The sequence below is a fragment of the Haliotis cracherodii genome, unplaced genomic scaffold (assembly GCF_022045235.1).
Source record: "Haliotis cracherodii isolate W230 unplaced genomic scaffold, xgHalCrac1.p SCAF_6, whole genome shotgun sequence".
Classification (NCBI taxonomy): domain Eukaryota; kingdom Metazoa; phylum Mollusca; class Gastropoda; order Lepetellida; family Haliotidae; genus Haliotis; species Haliotis cracherodii.
In genome coordinates this window covers 19484206-19504558 of record NW_027266319.1, presented here as the reverse complement: position 1 = coordinate 19504558, position 20353 = coordinate 19484206, and the positions used below count along the sequence as shown (strand labels likewise).

At 42.3% G+C, this 20353-nt stretch overlaps 1 protein-coding gene and 1 pseudogene across 2 annotated transcripts in view; both read left to right on the top strand.

The window, feature by feature from the left end:
• Positions 1–19788, top strand: part of LOC139445447 (protein pigeon-like) — a 60244-nt gene extending 40456 nt beyond the window's left edge. The window contains exons 25-31 of one of the 2 annotated variants that reach the window (XM_071226594.1): positions 227–275; positions 7786–7856; positions 10486–10556; positions 12553–12643; positions 13504–13542; positions 16837–16932; positions 17930–19788. In XM_071226594.1, coding sequence (XP_071082695.1) covers positions 227–275; positions 7786–7856; positions 10486–10556; positions 12553–12643; positions 13504–13542; positions 16837–16932; positions 17930–18066 — 554 coding nt within the window. In that variant the 3' untranslated portion in view covers positions 18067–19788. Of the gene's footprint in view, positions 1–226; positions 276–7785; positions 7857–10485; positions 10557–12552; positions 12644–13503; positions 13564–16836; positions 16933–17929 lie in introns of both variants that reach the window. The other variant, XM_071226593.1, reaches the window with a different exon arrangement.
• Positions 18804–19788, top strand: LOC139445448 (uncharacterized; annotated as a pseudogene).
• Positions 19789–20353: the final 565 nt, after the last annotated feature.

Here is a 20353-nt window from a genome sequence, read left to right as displayed (position 1 = left end):
GATATTGCCAAACAGACTGTGCGGAACCTTTTGATGCATGGTGACATATTTTATTCGTGTCAGTAGCTTTTAATTTTAGTTTTTCCTCGCTATTTATGCAACAAGTTTTGTTGGGCAGATGTCTTTGTTGACATTTTAAGACTTCATTAAATACCCAGGTCAGCTACAGTACTGTGGCACAACTTCTTCACTGTTTGATGAAATTTAAAATTTGTTTTCCTTCCAGGTTTCCAGACCTATTTCACAGCTCTCGGCTTCCGCTGTCTGCACTTGAGGTATGTACGTCCTGTCTGCAGCTCTCCTTCTCTTGATAACTCATAAATAGTCACCAATCTTAATTTCAAGTGATATACAAAAATATAAAATCCTTTGTCATGATGCTAGCAGACATATGAAAATCAAACATGGCGCACTTGACCCGACCTCAGAATAACTTATTGCCATTTTAATATCACCAAAGTTTACATTGCCTTCATACATATGCCTTGGCGTCAGTTGACGATCTTCTCAATCGAAGAATGTTTCATTTGTAATTTTCAGTTTTAATATGATGAGAGAAAAACTCAAATAATGATCGTGAACTCTGATAGCAATATTTATATATAAGTGCAAAGTTCACCTGTTGTCATGTTATGATTCAGATTGTTTTTGCTTATAGTTAATTTAAAGTTGCTAGTTTTTAGAAATTAAGGAACCAAAAATTATGATCGAATGTGAAAAATAATGAACTATCAGCCTGCATGCCGCTCAAAGTGAAGTGCCAAAAGTCAACAATGGCCGTTTCTGGTAGGGATGTGCGGTTTTATCGGTATACCGGTATATTGCAATACAAATTCATCACGATACGTATCGCAATACGTTTTTGGCGTATCGGTTTTTCCCTCATTATTCAAACTGTGACTGACATGTATATGCCATGATGTATAGTCTTACCTTATTAAATCAAAACAAAGACAAAACAAATGCTTCATACTCTTTATTTGATTGTAGATAAGAATAATAGTACTATTTATTAAAATTGGTTCATAATTTTGACCAAATTGTTAACATTGCAGCTTTCATATTAATATTAGTCAAAGGAATATGAAAAAAAAGCTTTCCTCTTGGTAGAAATTATTTCCCAATATATTGCAATAATATTGCAATATGTTTTTGAAATATTGCAATATATCACAGTACACTTTTTGGTCCAATTCCCAACCCTAGTTTCTGGTAGTTGTGTGCCGCGAAATTTGTCCAGTACTTTCTTAACTCACGATGTTTTCTTTTTGAGGTAAATAAACTACAGAAAGTTTTGATATTTTATAAGCTGAGCATCTATGCATACCAAACATAACTTAAATGACACGTAATAACTACTTGGAAAAAGGTTAGTGCGAGTTTTATTTTGTGGTGTCGTTATGCTATTCGCCTGTCGAATGAGTTTGACTGTAGCAACACGGCTAGTGACAATCTTTTTTGAATGGGTTTGACAGTAGCATTGAGAGCAATAAAGCAATACACTGATGACCAGGGGAATGACGACAACCACAGGTGATAGTGTTATGCTGTGTGATAATGACGACATTAAGCTGTTACATAAGTACTTGTTGCATAATGTGTAATTAGGATCCCTAAAAAAGAAGGGTCATTTCCACATTGACCACATTTACCTCCTCCACACTACCACCCTGACCACATTTACGTCTTCAACACTACCACACTGACCACCTTTACATCCTCCACACTACCACACTGCCCACCTTTACATCCTCCACACTACCACACTGCCCACCTTTACATCCTCCACACTACCACACTGACTACCTTTACGTCCTCCACACTACCACACTGACTACCTTTACGTCCTCCACACTACCACACTGACTACCTTTACGTCCTCCACACTACCACACTGACTACCTTTACGTCCTCCACACTACCACACTGACTACCTTTACGTCCTCCACACTACCACTCTGACTACCTTTACGTCCTCCACACTACCACACTGACTACCTTTACGTCCTCCACACTACCACACTGACTACCTTTACGTCCTCCACACTACCACTCTGAATACCTTTACGTCCTCCACACTATCCACCTGAATTACCCTTTGATACTTGCAGGGGGAATAGTATCCACCTGAATTACCCTTTGATACTTGCAGGGGGAATAGTATCCACCTGAATTACCCTCTGATACTTGCAGGGGAAATAGTATCCACCTGAATTACCCTTTGATACTTGCAGGGGGAATAGTATCCACCTGAATTACCCTTTGATACTTGCAGGGGAAATAGTATCCACCTGAATTACCCTTTGATACTTGCAGGGGGAATAGTATCCACCTGAATTACCCTCTGATACTTGCAGGGGGAATAGTATCCACCTGAATTACCCTTTGATACTTGCAGGGGGAATAGTATCCACCTGAATTACCCTCTGATACTTGCAGGGGAAATAGTATCCACCTGAATTACCCTTTGATACTTGCAGGGGAAATAGTATCCACCTGAATTACCCTTTGATACTTGCAGGGGGAATAGCATCCACCTGAATTACCCTTTGATACTTGCAGGGGAAATAGTATCCACCTGAATTACCCTTTGATACTTGCAGGGGAAATAGTATCCACCTGAATTACCCTCTGATACTTGCAGGGGGAGTAGTATCCACCTGAATTACCCTCTGATAGAGTGGAGAGATTGCCATATTGTTATTATGATAATTGTGGAACTGAATTGATGAGAATCCCCCTATCTGTCCTGGATTACTTAATTGCTTCCAAGCTCCAGGATTGCTCTTGAGATATGTCAGAATATAAATGAGAAGCTAGTGATGAGTCAATGCTATAACAATTAGTGTATGAATCTATGTAGTGATTGCAGCTTCTGTCTACAGAAATTCACTTGGGTGGTGGTGGTGAGGGAGGTGGTGGGTTCAGTCAAGATCCGACCATTACGAAGCGTGCTTGAATGAACCATGTGTTGTGAGCTGAACAAAGGAATTGCTGACAGCTGACTGCGCATGCGCTATGGCATGATTAAGTTTGGGCGTGTGAGAGAAACGGAATACGATTGTGATTCACTCAATTTTTCAAGCCGAATTAACTACAAATAAACACCCATTGGAGTATATTACCTGATGACTAACAGTCACATATGCATAGCACAGGTTAGCCTGTTGAATTTAATATTCATAATGGACAAAGTTTTCATAGAAAATTATCGTATGGTATGGTGCATGTCATGAATAACATTCGATGGTATGACATAACCCTTGCTATTGCCATTATAAACTCAACTCAATACCTAAGTAATAAGAAGTATTTGTACAAAATATACTGAACAACAAAAGTTCCTGTGACATTGAATAAGATTTAATGCAAAGTTATGTTTTTTACCAAATCTGAAACAATTTCGGTTTGTAACAGATAAAAGACTCCTGTAAGTGTTCAAATGGTTGAATTTGCCATACTGACTTCAGAAAATGCGTGATTTCATAAAAAACATGAACATCGAAGGTGTGCTCGATTGATGAGAGATCAGGAGAGTGAGCCGGCCAGGCGATGACATTCACATTGTTTTGTTGAAGAGAATCCTGAACAAGTCGAGCAATATGAGACTGAGCATTGTCATGTTGAAAGGTAATGCCTGGGCCATGACGACGCAAAAACGGTAGAACAACAGGGCCGATGATCTCGTCGTGGTAGCGCTGTCCATTGATATTTCCCTCTACCACTATCAAACGGGTCTTCTGTCTTGCTGTAATCCCACCCCATACCATAACACTGCCGCCCATGAACCCATCTTCTTCCGTGACTCAATGATTGATGTAACGTTCACCTCGACATCGGTACACTCGAATCCGTCCATCGCTGTGGCTGAGGTGAAAACTAGACTTGTCAGTGAATAGAACTTGTCCCAACTGCATGGCCGTCCAGCATAGACGCTGTCTGCACCACTGTAGATGTGCTTGACGGTGGTTTCCTGTCAAAATGGGACGTCTGGCGGGTCTTCTGGCGACAATCCCTGCACATCTGAGGCGGCGACGTACAGTTTGTGAAGATATTCGTCGAAGGCCAGGGTTGCTTCTTGCAGTCACTGTTTCTGGCTGGAATCGATTTCGTAGGTGTGTTGTTCGAATCCAGTTGGTTTCGATCATTGGTTACGCGTGGCCTGCCACTCCGAGGATGGTCTCTGAATGAAATTTGTCTGTTGCCAACGTTGCCATAAACACCAAATGGTGTTTCTGTGGATGTTAAATTGTCTTGCAACATCCAGTGACTCGATCCTGCTTCAAGCATACCAATGGCTCGCAGAGGCTCATTTTCGGACAGGCGTTTCGTAATGTTGAATAATTGTGTAATTTTGTTGTTTTTCTGAGTGGTTGTTGTCAGCAAGGTGCTAAACAATGCATATGGAATCCCGTTAACGCACATGTTTTTATACCCATTCTTGGGTAGTGAAATGCATGGGGCTTGCATAAAAGTCAACTCTTGCATGGAATGCATGCTTTTCTGTAGCAGTTGCGTTTTTGTGACTTGATTCCATACATGTACTACAATATTGAAAACCAAACTTTACTTGTTTGAAAAATACACTAAAATATTGGTGTCACAGGAACTTTTGTTGTTGAGCATACTATAATTTTTACCAATGTAATCTGTTTCGGCAGTTGATAGAGACTGACAATTCTCTGGTGTTGACGCTATGTATTTATTCAAGCTACAGACTACGGAGTTACCACAATCATTCTGTCCTCCAGACAAACACTTGTTCAGGGGGTTTTATCATACGTAGTTTTTCAATTTCTCAACTGAGACTTTAAAATGAAGGTTTAAAGTCTGTAATTCTTCATAAACTTATTTATCCGGGGAGTTACATGGAAAATATATATATAATTTTCTAAGAGTCAATCATTTCAACACATTTCATGTTTAGTGAATATGTTTGACATTGCATCAGCAATCTTTCAGTTTCAACCAAGGACATTGTATGGTATATTTTAGTATTGTTAATAATGAGCTTTAATATTTCTACATACTGTTGAATTTATATGGTACCCCAGAGGCTTCAACATGTTATTATAACATCAGTTGTAAGCATGGTGTCTTCTTATATACCACCGTTGTTTTTAGAGAGTAATATGACTGTTTGGTATAACAGCATATATCTTTAACTCCATGGTTGGACCAAATTCGTTTCGTCGAATACTTCAATATAAGAATAGGCAATTTTGGTAGCATTTGTCGTGCTGAACTCTTTACTAATTGTATGTTGGAGAATCTGGAATGATATTGAAGTATGTTGGCTTATATGGCATGATATTGTATTATTTTGGAGGATATGGAATGATATTGTAGTATTTTGAAGAATATGGAATGATATTGTAGTGTGTTGGAGGATATGGAATGATATTGTAGTGTGTTGGAGGATATGGAATGATATTGTAGTATGTTGGAGGATATGGAATGATATTGTAGTATGTTGGAGAATATGGAGTGATATTGTAGTATGTTGGAGGATATGGAATGATATTGTAGTATGTTTGAGAATATGGAATGATATTGTAGTATGTTGGAGAATATGGTATTATATTGTAGTATGTTAGAGGATATGGAATGATATTGTAGTATGTTGGAGAAAATGGTATTATATTGTAGTATGTTGGAGAATATGGTATTATATTGTAGGATGTTGGAGAATATGGAATGATATTGTAGTATGTTGGAGGATATGGAATGATATTGTAGTATGTTGGAGAAAATGGAATGATATTGTAGTATGTTGGAGAATATGGAATGATATTGTAGGATGTTGGAGAATATGGAATGATATTGTAGTATGTTGGAGGATATGGAATGATATTGTAGTATGTTGGAGGATATGGAATGATATTGTAGTATGTTGGAGAATATGGTATTATATTGTAGTATGTTGGAGAATATGGAATGATATTGTAGTATGTTGGAGGATATGGAATGATATTGTAGGATGTTGGAGAATATGGAATGATATTGTAGTATGTTGGAGGATATGGAATGATATTGTAGTATGTTGGAGGATATGGAATGATATTGTAGTATGTTGGAGAATATGGTATTATATTGTAGTATGTTGGAGAATATGGAATGATATTGTAGTATGTTGGAGGATATGGAATGATATTGTAGTATGTTGGAGGATATGGAATGATATTGTAGGATGTTGGAGAATATGGAATGATATTGTAGTATGTTGGAGGATATGGAATGATATTGTAGTATGTTGGAGGATATGGAATGATATTGTAGTATGTTGGAGAATATGGTATTATATTGTAGTATGTTGGAGAATATGGAATGATATTGTAGTATGTTGGAGGATATGGAATGATATTGTAGGATGTTGGAGAATATGGAATGATATTGTAGTATGTTGGAGAATATGGTATTATATTGTAGTATGTTGGAGGATATGGAATGATATTGTAGGATGTTGGAGAATATGGAATGATATTGTAGTATGTTGGAGGATATGGAATGATATTGTAGGATGTTGGAGAATATGGAATGATATTGTAGGATGTTGGAGAATATGGAATGATATTGTAGTATGTTGGAGGATATTAGTAGTTATGGCGTCTTTACATGTTGCACATGACTGACAAACGAGGAACACACCTGTGTTCAATGTGTTGCAGACAGGTGTCACACCCGTAAAAGATGGGTAGCACAGGTTGCGGATGCGTTGCCCATACGTGTAACTTGGTGTGAGGCAAATGAATTTCTAGAATTACTTGTTGACATAGAATCGTCAAATAAAAACAAATATGACTTTTAATGAGTCAAAGTATGGCATTTATGACATATGTATCCATTCTCTGTCAACTAAAGTTCATTTCAAGGCGTCAATAACAGTATTCTGACCGTGGTTGCTGTTAATAATGGTGAGTTGTGCGATCTTCCGATCGCTTCACACACGATTTCGCCAAAATTAATTAAAACAATATTTAAAGGAGTTTTGAATAAAATTAATGAAATAAGTTACAAACATAAGTCCAGATATACAAAGAACACTTTTTATAGCCAGACAGTGTAATGACATGATTAATTTGCGTACTTCAGTATGGATTTGTTGACATGGTATTTCCGGTGTTTCGTGCTCACGGTAATGTCTTTCCATGGGGGAAAAAAACATCCAAACTCATAATTCGTGAATAATGCGCACCCCCTCCTACACAACTGTGTTTTTTTGGTAAAAAAGTGTGCACTATACTCAAGAAAATACGGTAGTCTGCTAGCCAGAGACTACTAAATTGTGCTGAGGACAAGTCAAAATCCAAGAATGGTAGTCCTCTTTGACTAGCTTTTGATGTCTATAATTCTAATCCAGCTCTCAATGCTTTAGTTTTGCTACAAATTCGAACCTTTTAAAACTTATGGAAAACTAAACATTTTTGTCTCATTCAAGCAGGACTCGCTACAAAACCAGAGGACTAGTGGAATAAGGTTTACATCCATTAGTCCTCTGGAATAGTCTTAAAAAGGACTATTTCCTAGACTGTCACAGGTTTCACCTAAGTGGTAAACATCAAAGACACTTCAGGCTTTCCCCCTGCATCAGGCTGACATGGTGTTAAGAAATACTGTTCAAAGCATCATTTAACCAAAGTCACTCACTCACTTAATAACTGCTTGAACAGAGCTCAGTGCTCCAGTGCTTGCTCACTCACTCACTCACTCACTCACTCACTCACTCACTCACTCACTCACCCACCCACCCACTCACTCACTCACTCACTCACTCACTCTCCGCAGGTTGTTTCTACAGTATGTGGACCGAGGAGTCTTGTCCCTCACAGGCCAGTTTGTCACACAGCTTCTTGCAGGTGAGATGTAAGACGGTTACACTGGGATAAGACATAAAGGGGTTTGCTTCTCCTCTCCAATAATTTACTTTTTAAGACCAAGATAAGACAGGTAAGGTAATAAATATATACTTAGAACTGGAGGTTTTTGTTATGAGGAGAGGTGGACTTCAAATAGGCAGTGTTTTTGTCAGGAGCAGATATAGTTATTGCCAGAAACCCTCAATACAGAGGTGTTTGTGTTATGAAGACATGGAGTTGAAGACCCTCAAATAGGAGGGGTTTCTGTCAGGAGATATAGATATTGCCAGACACCCTCAATACAGAGGTGTTTGTGTTATGAAGACATAGAGTTGAAGACCTAAAACAGGAGGTTTTTTTGTCAGGAGATATAGATATTGCCAGACACCCTCAGTACAGAGGTGTTTTTGTTATGAAGAAACATGGATTTGGCGACCTCAAATAGGAGTTGTTTCTGTCAGGAGATATAGATATTGTCAGACACCCTCAATACACAGGTGTTTGTGTTATGAAGACATAGAGTTGAAGACCTAAAATAGGAGGGTTTTTTGTCAGGAGATATAGATATTGTCAGACACCCTCAATACAGAGATGTTTGTGTTATGAAGACATGGAGTTAGAGACCTAAAATAGGAGGGGTTTCTGTCAGGAGATATAGATATTGTCAGAGACCCTCAATACAGAGGTGTTTGTGTTATGAAGAAACATGGAGTTGAAGACCTAAAATAGGAGGGTTTTTTGTCAGGAGATATAGATATTGCCAGACACCCTCAATACAGAGGTGTTTGTGTTATGAAGACATAGAGTTGAAGACCTCAAATAGGAGGGGTTTCTGTCAGGAGATATAGATATTGTCAGAAACCCTCAATACAGAGGTGTTTGTGTTATGAAGAAACATGGAGTTGGTGACCTCAAAAAGGAGGGGTTTCTGTCAGGAGATATAGATATTGCCAGACACCCTCAATACAGAGGTGTTTGTGTTATGAAGAAACATGGAGTTGGCGACCTCAAATAGGAGGGGTTTCTGTCAGGAGATATAGATATTGCCAGACACCCTCAATACAGAGGTGTTTGTGTTATGAAGACATAGAGTTGGTGACCTCAAATAGGAGGGGTTTCTGTCAGGAGATATAGATATTGTCAGAAACCCTCAATACAGAGGTGTTTGTGTTATGAAGAAACATGGAGTTGGTGACCTCAAAAAGGAGGGGTTTCTGTCAGGAGATATAGATATTGCCAGACACCCTCAATACAGAGGTGTTTGTGTTATGAAGAAACATGGAGTTGGCGACCTCAAATAGGAGGGTTTTTTGTCAGGAGATATAGATATTGCCAGACACCCTCAATACAGAGGTGTTTGTGTTATGAAGAAACATGGAGTTGAAGACCTCAAATAGGAGGGGTTTCTGTCAGGAGATATAGATATTGTCAGAAACCCTCAATACAGAGGTGTTTGTGTTATGAAGAAACATGGAGTTGGTGACCTCAAAAAGGAGGGGTTTCTGTCAGGAGATATAGATATTGCCAGACACCCTCAATACAGAGGTGTTTGTGTTATGAAGAAACATGGAGTTGAAGACCTCAAATAGGAGGGTTTTTTGTCAGGAGATATAGATATTGCCAGACACCCTCAATACAGAGGTGTTTGTGTTATGAAGACATAGAGTTGAAGACCTCAAATAGGAGGGGTTTCTGTCAGGAGATATAGATATTGTCAGAAACCCTCAATACAGAGGTGTTTGTGTTATGAAGAAACATGGAGTTGGAGACCTCAAATAGGAGGGGTTTCTGTCAGGAGATATAGATATTGACAGACACCCTCAGTACAGAGGTGTTTGTGTTATGAAGAAACATGGAGTTGGCGACCTCAAATAGGAGGGGTTTCTGTCAGGAGATATAGATATTGACAGACACCCTCAATACAGAGGTGTTTGTGTTATGAAGAAACATGGAGTTGGAGACCTCAAATAGGAGGGGTTTCTGTCAGGAGATATAGATATTGACAGACGCCCTCAGTACAGAGGTGTTTGTGTTATGAAGAAACATGGAGTTGAAGACCTCAAATAGGAGGGTTTTTTGTCAGGAGATATAGATATTGCCAGACACCCTCAATACAGAGGTGTTTGTGTTATGAAGACATAGAGTTGAAGACCTCAAATAGGAGGGGTTTCTGTCAGGAGATATAGATATTGTCAGAAACCCTCAATACAGAGGTGTTTGTGTTATGAAGAAACATGGAGTTGGAGACCTCAAATAGGAGGGGTTTCTGTCAGGAGATATAGATATTTACAGACACCATTGATACAGAAATACCAGCACTGTAGGATGGAAATGTGGTACATATGCTTTTGATATAATTTTAATATAAGTTGGACGAAATCAGCAATTACAAACTTGAAAAGCATGTTGCAAATGATAGATGAGAGAGATTCATTCATTCATATACCTTGATTACAATCCTTTATCTATCAAAATCACACCTAGGTGCACTGGCTTCACCAGTGTAGGAAATTGGCAGGCCAGGTGTTACATTACCTTTGTCATTAAGCTGGCACACTATGACATAACTCAAATACCGTCAATAGTGGTGATTTGACCCAACTTCCAATAATTCTGATTGCTTTTCCAGATGTGCCTGATTGTGACGAGGATAAAGAAAATTCAGAGATCAAATACCAGATCATTTCCAGATTGCCAAAGGTACGATAATTAGATGCATGGATTGCACTACGATTGGAGTTGTGATTTGATCGGTTTGGTGTCAGAGTTTGGAGGACCGTGGACTATAGAGCTGGGTATCGCTTGATATCTTGCAATAAGATACATATCACGATACAGACTGATGATACAACACAACAAATAATATGACATGAATGAAATCATTGAAATACAACTCATACATACATTTATTTATTATTACCTCAAAATCTTTAACAGACAAAAAACAAGACCAAGACAGTTGTTTTGAATGAAGGGATGGTTATTAAATGTGTTAGTAGGCCACTATTACCACCACGTCCTTGAGTTCTGCCATGCTTACAGGTGGCGCTGTGCTACTTCCTCCTTTATGGGAGGTAATTCCATCAGTTCCTGTTCTATTTGTAGCCTATTGTGATTTGACAATCTGACGATTTAAGTATCGTATGTACCTATGTATTGATGATACCATAGGTATCGGTGAATCGCTACAGCCCAAGTGGATTAGTGCCATAGTTTAAGATTTAACACCTAACTACAATGTACAAAGTCTCAGTCTAATGTCCCCTGCAGTGATTTGGCCTGTATACTGTAAATCAGCCTTGTGTCCATTGCAGTGATTTAGGCTGTATACTGTAAATCAGCCTTGAGTCCATTGCAGTGATTTAGCCTGTATACTGTAAATCAGCCTTGAGTCCATTGCAGTGATTTAGCCTGTATACTGTAAATCAGCCTTGAGTCCATTGCAGTGATTTAGCCTGTATACTGTAAATCAGCCTTGTGTCCATTGCAGTGATTTAGCCTGTATACTGTAAATCAGCCTTGAGTCCATTGCAGTGATTTAGCCTGTATACTGTAAACCAGCTTTGTGTCCCCTGCAGTGATTTAGCCTGTATACTGTAAATCAGCCTTGAGTCCATTGCAGTGATTTAGCTTGTATACTGTAAATCAGCCTTGAGTCCATTGCAGTGATTTAGCCAGTATACTGTAAATCAGCCTTGAGTCCATTGCAGTGATTTAGCCTGTATACTGTAAATCAGCCTTGAGTCCATTGCAGTGATTTAGCCTGTATACTGTAAATCAGCCTTGAGTCCATTGCAGTGATTTAGCCTGTATACTGTAAATCAGCCTTGTGTTCATTGCAGTGATTTAGCCTGTATACTGTAAATCAGCCTTGTGTCCATTGCGGTGATTTAGCCTGTATACTGTAAATCAGCCTTGAGTCCATTGCAATGATTTAGCCTGTATACTGTAAATAGGGCGAGAACAACTATATTGAATCTTAGAGACCCTGGTTAGAATGGGTCCCAAGCACTTTATACCACTTGGTGCAATAGTGAGTGAGTTGGGTTTAAAGCCGCTTTTAACAGTATTCCAATTATATCTCGGCATGTCAGCTTAATGTGGGAGGAAAGCCTGAAGTGATGCAGGTCTCAGACGTTTACCACTTCGGTGAAACCCACGAGCACGGGTATGGTGCTGACAAACCTAGAAACATAATTGGGGCGAACCGGGATTCGAACCCACAATCATAGGTTTCTGGCGTGCCCAAGGGACGCAACTCTGCACAGCGATTCGCTTGGTTTTATGCCGCTTGTAGCAATATTCCACCAATATCACAGCAGAGGACACCAGAAATGGTCTTCTCACATTTGACTCGTGGCAAATCATACCTGAGCCTTTGGCGTGACAAGCGAACGCTTTAACCATTAGGCTACCCCACCACCAATTTAGATTTAAATGTGCCACCCAGAAGAATATATTTCAAAGAAAGGTTTATGTGCAAAGTGTATTTCTCAAATGTGTTACATAATTATGATCATCACAAGGCTTTCGTTACATTTTTACATGTGATTACTAAACGTGCCATTAGAGTATGGGGGAATTAGTTCAGCCGTGCCACTGTGATGTTAACTATGCCATTGGTGCTTCAATACAAGAATGTTGTCCCCTGGTTTTATGTGGTGTTCATTAGTTGTGGTGGTGTTATGTGTTCCAGACACTAGCTGAAGAGTGTTTCCGCCTCTGGAACCATCCCCTGTGTGACCGTTACTTCGCCCATCAGCAGGTGACGAAGATACTACTAGAAGGTAATCTGTCTCAACTACTTATCTATATCTAGTTCACCTATACATCGTTTATGTGAGCTTATATTTTAAGGTTCATACAGGCAGGGAAAGGCCTTGAATTTTAATGTCTCTCTTGAAAAGCCTTGAAGTTTAAGGTCTCTCTTGAAATGCCTTTAGTTTAACCTCAGACACAATACTGACTCCAAGCCAATATGTCCTTGTTTCAAGCCCTTAATGCCGAGGGACAGGCAGGGTAACAACAAGTACCATCTTTTAAGGTCTTTTGATATAACGCGGCCGGGGATCGAACCCCAGACCGTCCGCTCTCCGGGCGGACACTCTACCACTAGACCACGGAGGCTGTCCAATAACGAAGCGAAATCTGTCATCTGCAAACAAATACATGGGGGGTGATTTGTGCGGATGATAATTATTGAAGTTTCTTTTAAGGGCTAAACTTTGGCCATAATAAACAAGAGTGCACATTTGATACCATGGTATGTTTACCTTACTCGTTAAAATGTCACCACACCTATCTCTCACTATGCAGAGTTGCCTCCCTTTGTTGCATGCCTGAATACTATGATTGTCAGTTTGAATCCCAGTTCACCCTGATCGATTTTGGTTATCAGCACCATACCCATTTTCATGGCTTTAACCAAAATGGTAACGTCTGAAATCTTCATCACGGCTTTCGTCTCATATAACGCTGAGTCACCATGATACTATGGAAATACTGTTCATAATATCTTTAAAACCACTCACTCACTCACTCACAACATATGCCATTCAACTTATTGTAGTGAGCACATTAGAATTTCATTTTCATGTGAATTAATTGCACCATTAAAATAGCTTTGTTCTTTCTTTCTTATCTTTAGGAGCCAAATTTGCAAAAGGGAAAGAAGACACAAGACAAGGTCTGTCACTTAAGGATAGATGTAAGATATCTTTTAACAACATTCATGAGGTTGTTGTGGTCTGGGTACCTGTGTCAGGTGGTAGGGCTGGGTGGTTGTGGGTACCTGTGTCAGGTGGTAGGGCTGGGTGGTTGTGTGTACCTGTGTCAGGTGGTAGGGCTGGGTGGTTGTGTGTACCTGTGTCAGGTGGTAGGGCTGGGTGGTTGTGGTGAGGGTACCTGTGTCAGGTGGTAGGGCTGGGTGGTTGTTGGTACCTGTGTCAGGTGGTTGTGTGTACCTGTGTCAGGTAGTAGGGCTGGGTGGTTGTTGGTACCTGTGTTAGGTGGTAGGGCTGGGTGGTTGTGGGTACCTGTGTCAGGTGGTTGTGTGTACCTGTGTCAGGTGGTAGGGCTTGGTGGTTGTGGGTACCTGTGTCAGGTGGTAGGGCTGGGTGGTTGTGTGTACCTGTGTCAGGTGGTAGGGCTGGGTAGTTGTGGATACCTGTGTCAGGTGGTTGTGTGTACCTGTGTCAGGTGGTAGGGCTGGGTGGTTGTGGTGAGGGTACCTGTGTCAGGTGGTAGGGCTGGGTGGTTGTGTGTACCTGTGTCAGGTGGTAGGGCTGGGTGGTTGTGGGTACCTGTGTCAGGTGGTTGTGTGTACCTGTGTCAGGTGGTAGGGCTGGGTGGTTGTGGTGAGGGTACCTGTGTCAGGTGGTAGGGCTGGGTGGTTGTGTGTAACTGTGTCAGGTGGTAGGGCTGGGTGGTTGTGGGTACCTGTGTCAGGTGGTAGGGCTGGGTGGTTGTGTGTACCTGTGTCAGGTGGTAGGGCTGGGTGGTTGTGGTGAGGGTACCTGTGTCAGGTGGTTGTGGGTACCTGTGTCAGGTGGTAGTGCTGGGTGGTTGTGGTGAGGGTACCTGTGTCAGGTGGTAGGGCTGGGTGGTTGTGTGTAACTGTGTCAGGTGGTAGGGCTGGGTGGTTGTGTGTACCTGTGTCAGGTGGTAGGGCTGGGTGGTTGTGGGTACCTGTGTCAGGTGGTAGGGCTGGGTGGTTGTGTATACCTGTGTCAGGTAGTAGGGCTGGGTGGTTGTGGTGAGGGTACCTGTGTCAGGTGGTTGTGGATACCTGTGTCAGGTGGTAGGGCTGGGTGGTTGTGGGTACCTGTGTCAGGTGGTAGGGCTGGGTGGTTGTGTGTACCTGTGTCAGGTAGTAGGGCTGGGTGGTTGTGGTGAGGGTACCTGTGTCAGGTGGTAGGGCTGGGTGGTTGTGTGTACCTGTGTCAGGTAGTAGGGCTGGGTGGTTGTGGTGAGGGTACCTGTGTCAGGTGGTAGGGCTGGGTGGTTGTTGGTACCTGTGTTAGGTGGTAGGGCTGGGTGGTTGTGGTGAGTGTACCTGTGTCAGGTGGTAGGGCTGGGTGGTTGTGGTGAGGGTACCTGTGTCAGGTGGTAGGGCGGGGTGGTTGTGGGTATCTGTGTCAGGTGGTTGTGTGTACCTGTGTCAGGTAGTAGGGCTGGGTGGTTGTGGGTACCTGTGTCAGGTGGTAGGGCTGGGTGGTTGTGGGTACCTGTGTCAGGTGGTAGGGCTGGGTGGTTGTGGGTACCTGTGTCAGGTGGTAGGGCTGGGTGGTTGTGTGTACCTGTGTCAGGTGGTAGGGCTGGGTGGTTGTGGTGAGGGTACCTGTGTCAGGTGGTAGGGCTGGGTGGTTGATGGTATCTGTGTCAGGTGGTAGGGCTGGGTAGTTGTGGGTACCTGTGTCAGGTGGTTGATGGTACCTGTGTCAGGTGGTAGGGCTGGGTGGTTGTGGTGAGGGTACCTGTGTCAGGTGGTAGGGCTTGGTGGTTGTGGGTATCTGTGTTAGGTGGTAGGGCTGGGTGGTTGTGGGTACCTGTGTCAGGTGGTAGGGCTGGGTGGTTGTGGGTACCTGTGTCAGGTGGTTGTGGGTATCTGTGTCAGGTGGTAGGGCTGGGTGGTTGTGTGTACCTGTGTCAGGTGGTAGGGCTGGGTGGTTGTGGTGAGGGTACCTGTGTCAGGTGGTAGGGCTGGGTGGTTGTGGTGAGGGTACCTGTGTCAGGTGGTAGGGCTTGGTGGTTGTGGGTACCTGTGTCAGGTGGTAGGGCTGGGTGGTTGTGTGTACCTGTGTCAGGTGGTTGTGGGTATCTGTGTCAGGTGGTAGGGCTGGGTGGTTGTTTGTACCTGTGTCAGGTGGTAGGGCTGGGTGGTTGTGGGTATCTGTGTCAGGTGGTTGTGTGTACCTGTGTCAGGTGGTTGTGGGTATCTGTGTCAGGTGGTAGGGCTGGGTGGTTGTTTGTACCTGTGTCAGGTGGTAGGGCTGGGTGGTTGTGGGTATCTGTGTCAGGTGGTAGGGCTGGGTGGTTGTGGTGAGGGTACCTGTGTCAGGTGGTAGGGCTGGGTGGTTGTGGGTACCTGTGTCAGGTGGTAGGGCTGGGTGGTTGTGTGTACCTGTGTCAGGTGGTTGTGGGTATCTGTGTCAGGTGGTAGGGCTGGGTGGTTGTTTGTACCTGTGTCAGGTGGTAGGGCTGGGTGGTTGTGGGTATCTGTGTCAGGTGGTTGTGTGTACCTGTGTCAGGTGGTTGTGGGTATCTGTGTCAGGTGGTAGGGCTGGGTGGTTGTTTGTACCTGTGTCAGGTGGTAGGGCTGGGTGGTTGTGGGTATCTGTGTCAGGTGGTAGGGCTGGGTGGTTGTGGGTATCTGTGTCAGGTGGTAGGGCTGGGTGGTTGTGGTGAGGGTACCTGTGTCAGGTGGTAGGGCTGGGTGGTTGTGTGTACCTGTGTCAGGTGGTAGGGCTGGGTGGTTGTGGGTACCTGTGTCAGGTGGTAGGGCTGGGTGGTTGTGTGTAACTGTGTCAGGTGGTAGGGCTGGGTGGTTGTTGGTACCTGTGTCAGGTGGTAGGGCTTGGTGGTTGTGGGTACCTGTGTCAGGTGGTTGTGGGTATCTGTGTCAGGTGGTAGGGCTGGGTGGTTGTGTGTACCTGTGTCAGGTGGTAGGGCTGGGTGGTTGTGGGTATCTGTGTCAGGTGGTTGTGTGTACCTGTGTCAGGTGGTAGGGCTGGGTGGTTGTGTGTACCTGTGTCAGGTGGTAGGGCTGGGTGGTTGTGGGTATCTGTGTCAGAGGGTAGGGCTGGGTGGTTGTGGGTATCTGTGTCAGGTGGTTGTGTGTACCTGTGTCAGGTGGTTGTGTGTACCTGTGTCAGGTTGTATCACATTCAGCCATTATTATTATTAGGACTGATGGCCTAGCTAATTCTACTGTAGTTTCAACAGTGGCTCTCTGTCAGTAAAAGTTCTGATCTCCTTGCAGCCAGGGACAATGACAGCATGGCCAGTGGATCCAGCAGCCACATGGCCTTCCCTCCACTGGAAATATTCATCCGTCATCTCAAGGACACAACAAAAGGTCAGTGCCTGCAACTTATGCTGCACTGTTGTATGATTTTAGTAAGGAACTGAGAGAAGGAGTTTAGTTTTGCGCCGCTTTTGACAGTATCTAGACATCTCAGCTTGATGATGCGGAAGTGATGCTAATCCTAGAGGTTTATGCCTCTTGGGAGAGTATTTCCGTTATATCACGGCATGTGGGAGGAAAGCCTGTAATGATGCAGATCTTAGATGTTTACCACTTTGATGAAATCCATGAAAATGGGTATGGTGCTGACAACCCTGGAAACACTCAGGACAAATTGGGACTCAAAACTCACGATCATATGTTTCTTGCATGCCTAACTGTACACTGCATATAGCAGCATCTTTGACAACTGGGAGGCGAATTCAGATGTGTGTGTGGTTAGGCCACACTTTCTTTATTGTTTACATATTCTTGCTATTCAATAAATTTGTGTCAGTCAAAATATAAATTAATTTACGTAGGTCTGTATTTTAACTTTTATACCTGATTTTTGTATTTGTTGTTTTTGCCATCAACCTTGAACCAATATATTTAAGTTGAAATGGGAAATAAATAAATAAATAAATATTGACAATTTCACGATTCATAATAATGACGTTCTCACAGACACACAAAAAATATGCTTGTATATTTTCAATTTGTGGTAAACTTTTAAAACTTCTTTTAATGGCGATGTTACTGGGAGGGTAATGAAGATGTCACTTGAATGGAGCTTGACTTGACCCATGTATATATATACAGTGGTGGGAAAGCCTGAAATGATACAGATCTTAGATGTTTACCACTTTGATGAAATCCATGAAAAACAATTTTCAATTTGTGGTAAACTTTTAAAACTTCTTTTAATGGCGATGATACTGGGAGGGTAATGAAGATGTCGTGAGACAGCGAAAGTACTATGTCTGAAACTGATATAAAGAAGATGATGGACTAACGTGGACTTTATTATTTTATTATATATATATATATATATATATATATGTTACAGCTAGTGTAAAGCATCATGGACGCACTGTGGCGGACTCGGTGGGCATCATTGACGTGGACACCGTGCTGTTGGAGGAGGTGGGACTGCAACATACAAAGACGTCCACACAATACGACATGTCAACTGTAAATTTCTAAACCTGAATATCCTGCGTGACACACGGTCCCGTGCTCAGCACAGGTCTCAAATCAGATGAAATTCAACAATGTCGGTCACGGAGCGTCCTTGGATGGGTGACCGTGTTTCGGCACCTCGATTCCTGCGAGTTTCTTGGGATTCGGTTCTGCCCCCACACTGAAGCACATGTAGCACATGTGGTGTCACCTTTGGCAAGTGACTTTGTTTGAATGTGCCTCTGTTCACCCAGCAGAAAATTGGTACCCAGTGGGATGAGAGCGTAATGTGACTGTTAACAAGGCAGCTTGGGTAGTATACTCCCCAGGGAGCTGATGATGACAACCGAGCACGCTCTGATCCATTGACCGGGCTATTGATTTTAGGGCGATGAGCATGCACTGTGTGTATGATGGCTAGTGCAATATAAGTAGAAGATTGCTATTACTTTATGTAGCCTGCTTCTTTCAAAGCTGGAAAATGTTAGGACAAGCTATAATAACAGGGCATTTTAGGCCCATGGGATATGCGTAATACTAGAATGCAGCAAAAAAGCCTAAGAAATCATATTGAAAGTTTTCAGATGTGTTTAATTCAAAGACAATTAGACTTTGTTCATTTCAACACATACATGTTTTGGCCTTGTTTGTTCATTGTTGCCATACTAATGTATTTGATCATGTCAGACATGTGGCAAGAGTAATAATGATGAAAGGCTGGATGTCACCGTACAAACATGTCTGATGATGTAGCATGACAACATTCAAGGTATTTCAAAAATGTTATTTCCAGTGACCTAAAAAAGTGCCTTTTCCCCAAACTCCCTCAGTCCCTTTCTTTCAGTTATATGCCCATAGTCCCTTAATCCAGTTATATACCCATAGTCCTTTCTTTCAGTTAAATTCCCATCATCCCTTCTTTCAGTTATATGCCCATCGTCCCTTCTTTCAGTTATATGCCCATCGTCCCTTCTTTCAGTTATATGCCCATCGTCCCTTCTTTCAGTTATATGCCCATCGTCCCTTCTTTCAGTTATATGCCCATCATCCCTTCTTTCAGTTATATGCCCATCGTCCCTGCTTTCAGTTATATGCCCAAAGTCCTTTCGTTCAGTTATATGCCCATCGTCCCTTCTTTCAGTTATATGCCCATTGTCCCTGCTTTCAGTTATATGCCCATCGTCCCTTCTTTCAGTTATATGCCCATCGTCCCTGCTTTCAGTTACATGCCCATCGTCCCTTCTTTCAGTTATATGCCCATCGTCCCTGCTTTCAGTTATATGCCCATCGTCCCTTCTTTCAGTTATATGCCCATCGTCCCTTCTTTCAGTTATATGCCCATCGTCCCTGCTTTCAGTTATATGCCCATCGTCCCTTCTTTCAGTTATATGCCCATCGTCCCTTCTTTCAGTTATATGCCCATCGTCCCTTCTTTCAGTTATATGCCCATCGTCCCTTCTTTCAGTTATATGCCCATCGTCCCTTCTTTCAGTTATATGCCCATCGTCCCTTCTTTCAGTTATATGCCCATCGTCCCTGCTTTCAGTTATATGCCCAAAGTCCTTTCGTTCAGTTATATGCCCATTCTTTCAGGCGAATTCCCATTTCCTTTCTTTCAGTCGTATGCCCATATAGTATGACATTGTCTCAAACTGGAAGTATGTGTGACAAGATATTTATTGTAAACTTCATGATATGAATGAGTATGTATATGACAAGGGCACAAGCAATAAAATTAGGTTCTCATACCTTGTTTTTTCTTCCATTTAACAATACCATTGTTATCCCCTCATTTTGAAAAATGGGGGGATATAGCAATCAGCCTGTCCGTTCATCCTTCTATCCATTTTCCGTTTCTGGAGCAGAGCTCCAAACTGTTGAATATTTCTGGATGAAACTTGATATACAGATCAGTCTAGTGTTGAAATTGGTGCCTTTTGTTGATTTGAGATTTTGATAAATACTGAACAGCATTATTGTTTTCTTAATGTATGCTCCCTGAATGTTGTTGTAGTCACAGGCAAGGACGGAGTGTTGTGTAATGCAACAATAAACAATATTCCAGCCAGTAAATAATCTCAGGCAGACAAACCAGTGATTGAAAGCATGATTCCATGTCCCACGCTGGTGGAGTATGTTGACACAGAAACAACCAAGTCCCAGAGTCTGACCACCCGATCCTATTCAGTGTGCTTTTACAAGAATAGGTTACTGTGGATCTATTCTGCCCTAGATTCATTACAGGGTCTCAGGGGTACTGGGGATCTATTCTGCCCTGGAATCACTACAGGGTCACGTGGGTACTGAGGAT